Here is a 5,069-nt window from a genome sequence, read left to right on the forward strand (position 1 = left end):
TGTATAACGTAGAACTATCTTAGTTTATATTATTGGAAATAATATAATCCTAAATTTCGGTCCTTTGTTCAGAGACTGCTCGGTGTATGATAAGGTATAAACACTGGGAGAAGGCACATTATCTTCAGCTGTGGGGCAATTCAAGATAAAACAAATGGGAATATGGATACCCAGAGCTAGGCAAACAGTAACCGATAGCATACATCTCTGTGAAATCTGTCAGCTGCAGTAGGAACTTTGTCATTTTGCAGGAGTATAAATGGCCAGCAGAAAGACCACAGCCTTATGCTGAAGGCACCATGCAAGTCCTTCTCCTTCTCGCAGTTGTAGGGCTTTGCGGGGCACAGTATGACCCCAACACTCAGTTTGGGAGGACGTCTATCGTGCATCTCTTTGAATGGCGCTGGGCCGACATTGCTCTGGAGTGCGAACGCTATTTAGCTCCTTATGGGTTTGGAGGAGTTCAGGTATGTAGTTTCCTGCCCACAGGCAGTAAAATTGCTTTGCAGCATTTGCTTAACAATCTAAATAGCCAGAATTGCAGGCAATGAGTTTCAAGTAACCTTCTAGTTCAAAGCAGGGATGGAGCTCCTGCCAGCCTGGTACGAGTGTATGTTTAGCTGCAGATCACCTGCAAGAGGGCTTACTTTTCTCTGATATGCTTTGCTTACAAAGCTAAGCTTACAAAGCTAAGTTTTTCTCTTCTACCGAGTCAAGTGCACAGACATACATAGAGTTTCGGCAGTCCAAAGGATGTCACAAATCCAGGCAATCCATGATAACAAAGGAGAATTTCCTTGATGCCAGTCCACAAGACTTACATCTTGCAGACCTGAGCTGTTTCATGGAAATCACAGATTAATCTCAGCACCGAGCACGCCTTTTGCAATTAAAACCCATAATGAGAACCACTGATTTCTGACTGAGGTACGTCATTTCACCTGCAGGTTTCTCCTCCAAATGAAAACATTGTCATTACTAATCCGAACCGGCCCTGGTGGGAAAGATACCAGCCCATCAGCTACAAGATCTGCAGTCGATCAGGCAGTGAAAATGAATTCAGAGACATGGTGACCAGATGCAACAACGTTGGAGTAAGTGCTTTGAAAATTTGTAACCGATACGCTGAGAAGGGCGGTTTCTGTGGAGCAAAGTTACTGCTCCTATTCTCAGAGGAGGGTTAAATGGAGAGTAAAGGGAGATGGAGGAAAGGTCACGCTTACAGCGGTGCAGTAAAGCTCCGGCTGATGCTTCAACAGCATCGCAACACAGACTGAATCGCAATCGCTACCTTTCCAGGTTCGTATTTATGTGGATGCTGTTGTCAACCACATGTGCGGATCTATGGGTGGCACAGGCACCCACTCAACGTGCGGGAGCTATTTCAACACTGGGAGTAGAGATTTTCCCGCTGTGCCATACTCTGCCTGGGATTTCAATGACGGCAAATGTCAGACTGCAAGTGGAGACATCGAAAATTATGGGGACATATATCAGGTAACTTTTTGTGGCAGCATTGTGATAATTTTTCTTTTTAAAGACATGTTGTGTAAAGATTAGGGTAAAGCCAAAGAAAGGGAGTAGTCTATCTCAGGTTGAACGCTTAGTCAACTTACTGGCGAGTGCAGTGGTGTACATCATAGGCTTCTCTTCCGGAAATGCACCTGTGCTGCACAGTACTGTAAGCACACATAAGTCACGAATTTTCCCCATGTGTCACGTGGGCATGTGAAGGAGCGTGCGTCTGAACCGACCGAACCCAAGCCTCTCGGTTCCATCAATGAGCTCTTTCTTGCAGCTTGTGAAATCAGCTGCTGATGTTAAGGGAGCCCAGGAAAACTGAGAGCTGTGCAGGATGCTAGCCACCCTGGTTGTGTCGGTCGGTCTATTTGGACATGGCGTGGGTGACGGTTCTTTATCGAGGTTCCAGCTCAGCGTTCATCCGCGTTGCTGCGATACGCCGTCCTGGTTCCCATCTTCAGCCTTCACGACAACGAGATGAGGAGGGGATATCCACTGAGATACATTTACTTTACAAGCAGACCGAGTGAAATGTGAAAACTCTTTTTTTGTTTCCTTTTTTTTTACATTTATGTTCTCTTCCTTATTACTCTTCTTCAATTCTATACTTTTTCTCCATTTAATCTTTTTTGTCTTTCTTTTTTTTTCCATGTTTAATTACCCAGGTCCGGGATTGTAAGTTGTCCAGCCTTCTTGATCTGGCTCTGGAGAAGGACTATGTACGCTCAACAGTTGCAGCGTACATGAATCACCTCATTGATATGGGTGTAGCAGGGTTCCGGATCGATGCTGCCAAGCATATGTGGCCTGGGGACATAAAGGCATTTCTGGACAAGTTGCACAATCTAAATACTCAGTGGTTTTCAGCGGGAACAAAGCCCTTTATTTTCCAAGAGGTAATTTACTTTCTTTTTTTTTTTTTTTTTTTTTTTTTTTTTTTTTTGCCTGTCTGTCTGCCATGTATTGTGTTTAGTTCCTCTTTTACCGTACTCCTTCTGAGGAACGGAAGTAATGACTTGCGCTTGTTCTCACAAACCAGGAAAGATTGAGCTTGTCAGTCAAGTGGGCCTGGGACAACCGCCCTTCAGAACTGCAAAACATCTTGAAATCTTCATGGGGATTAGTCTAACTAGGAGATGGTATGCTGCAGTTTAGGACAACAGCGAAGCCCCACATTTCCACATGGTTTCATTACATATAATTATTCTAAACTTGGTTGATATGCCTGGCAGAAATACATTTTTCTTGATTTGATGCCACAGATAATGGTGAGAGCTGTGCACTTCATTACTTATTGATTCTGTTAAAACACAAGTGACTCTTTTTCCCCTGCCAGGTAATTGACCTGGGAGGAGAGCCAATCACCGGCAGTCAGTACTTTGGAAATGGCCGAGTGACAGAGTTCAAGTACGGTGCAAAACTGGGGACAGTGATCCGCAAGTGGAATGGAGAGAAGATGGCCTACTTAAAGTAAGGGAGAACGTCCCGTGACTGATGTAAGATAAGCTGGAGGCGTAACATGAGGGGGCGGAATCAAGTCCTTGTGTTTTTCTCTAGGAACTGGGGAGAAGGCTGGGGCTTTGTGCCTTCTGACAGAGCCCTGGTCTTCGTGGATAACCACGACAACCAGCGGGGGCACGGGGCAGGTGGAGCTTCCATTCTTACCTTCTGGGATGCCAGGTGAGGAATGCCGGTGTCTGCACGATGACGCTTACTATTCTCTTTTTCGGTCCGCTCGTTCTTTGGCGGCGTTTCTCTTCCACGTTCCGTTATGTTTTTTGTCCGACAGGCTTTATAAGATGGCAGTTGGTTTCATGCTCGCTCATCCGTACGGGTTCACGCGGGTGATGTCAAGTTATCGTTGGCCAAGATATTTCCAGAACGGAGTGGTGAGTTTGTAGTGCTGAAGATTTTGGCGTGTCAAACGTGAATGATTTCTCTGTCCCGTGCCGGATCTGCCAGATGGACGTTGGATGCCGCATTTAACTTCTCTCTCTGGATACTCTCTGTGCATTTGCCAGTAAGCCCTTCAAAAAGTCTTTTTTCGTTTAAAGGATATCAACGACTGGGTTGGACCGCCGAGTAACTCGGATGGGTCGACGAAGTCCGTGACAATCAATGCAGACACTACCTGCGGCAACGACTGGGTCTGTGAACATCGCTGGCGACAAATAAGGTGGGAGGAAAGCGTAGGAAAAGCAGCGACTCTTGGGTCACACTCCTCGTGGCCATGGAAGTCCTGCAACTACAATGACAGCCCTTCCTCGCATTTTCAGGAACATGGTTGTCTTCCGTAACGTGGTAAACGGTCAGCCTTTCTCAAACTGGTGGGACAACGGGAGCAATCAAGTAGCTTTTGGTCGCGGCAACAGAGGCTTCATTGTCTTTAATAACGACGATTGGTGAGTGATTTCTGGACAGCTACGTGTGAGTTCACAGTAGAGAAACCGAGGCAGTGGGCAGGGTAATGGCCGGGGATTTAAGCATTAGCCACTTACATTTTGGTGGTTACGGGTGGAGAAGGTAGTTTATCCCTTCCTTCATTGGCCCTAGCCAATCTAGTCGTGCCAATGCAACCGTAATGGTTTGAATGATCCCAGTTAGGGGGTTACTTCTGTTTAACCTCACGCATCCTGTTGTAGGAGCTGTCTGTAGGCTTTGATTTTCTCCTGTCCTTTCCCGCCAGCGAGACCAACCGCTACAGCCTGAGCTAGATTCACGCGGTTGCATTCTAGTTGTGAGGGGCTAAAAAGGGAGCTTGGAAACAAAGCCCTAAGACCGAGAAATCCCTTGCGCTGCGTCACCCTCGCAAGTAGCGGAATAGCATCGGGCTCAGCAGTCCTTTGCCTACTTTGAAATACCTCTTTTGAAAGCCACGCTTTAAGCAGTGTACTTCTCACATAGGTATATGAACGTCGATTTGCAAACGGGGCTGCCTGCCGGTACCTACTGCGACGTTATTTCTGGACAAAAGGAAGGCAGTGGGTGTACTGGAAAGCAGGTGTATGTTTCCTCGGATGGCAAGGCTAATTTCCAGATTAGTAACAGTGACGAAGATCCATTTGTTGCAATTCACGTTGATGCCAAGTTATAACTTCATTCAAAATTTCTTTCTCTGCTGCTGCTCTGTATGCATACCGATTGTGCCAGTTTTGATTCCCTGATTTTCAAGAATGAATGATTCTCTGTATCCAGTGAATAATAAACCGCTATCAAACTGAAATATAATGCCTTTTTCTGCTGAGGAATTACACTGTAGCATTATCGTGTCAGAACTGTTAGGCTGATACATTCAAGGCCTCATGCACCCTAGCGGAGCCACATCGTGTGTTGTCTGCTACAACATTTCCTCTTGCTTGCAATTGGTCCTTTTGGCAAAAGCAAACATATATCCGTGATCAGCGGTTGAATCTGGGCCATCTGTCATGCGAGCGAGTGGCTCGATTCACACTCAGTTTATGCCCACCGTTCACACCATTGTTCTCTGCAAACTCCTGCTCATTCTAACTCTTCCAAATTTATACGTGAAGTGAGCTGCACACCTAAGA

The 5,069-nt window shown here is 46.0% G+C and overlaps 1 protein-coding gene across 1 annotated transcript; it reads left to right on the forward strand.

The window, feature by feature from the left end:
- Window positions 1-284: 284 nt before the first annotated feature.
- LOC116243574 (pancreatic alpha-amylase) lies at window positions 285-4,828 on the forward strand. Its single transcript, XM_090146227.1, has 10 exons — window positions 285-467; window positions 948-1,094; window positions 1,300-1,497; window positions 2,187-2,417; window positions 2,858-2,991; window positions 3,079-3,201; window positions 3,311-3,410; window positions 3,576-3,697; window positions 3,798-3,923; window positions 4,426-4,828. The coding sequence occupies exons 1-10, from the start codon at window positions 300-302 to the stop codon at window positions 4,613-4,615; spliced, it is 1,539 nt and encodes a 512-aa protein (XP_090002353.1). The 5' UTR covers window positions 285-299; the 3' UTR covers window positions 4,616-4,828.
- Window positions 4,829-5,069: the final 241 nt, after the last annotated feature.

This window comes from Phasianus colchicus, chromosome 9, assembly GCF_987193195.1.
Source record: "Phasianus colchicus chromosome 9, bPhaCol1.hap1.1, whole genome shotgun sequence".
NCBI classification, from domain to species: domain Eukaryota; kingdom Metazoa; phylum Chordata; class Aves; order Galliformes; family Phasianidae; genus Phasianus; species Phasianus colchicus.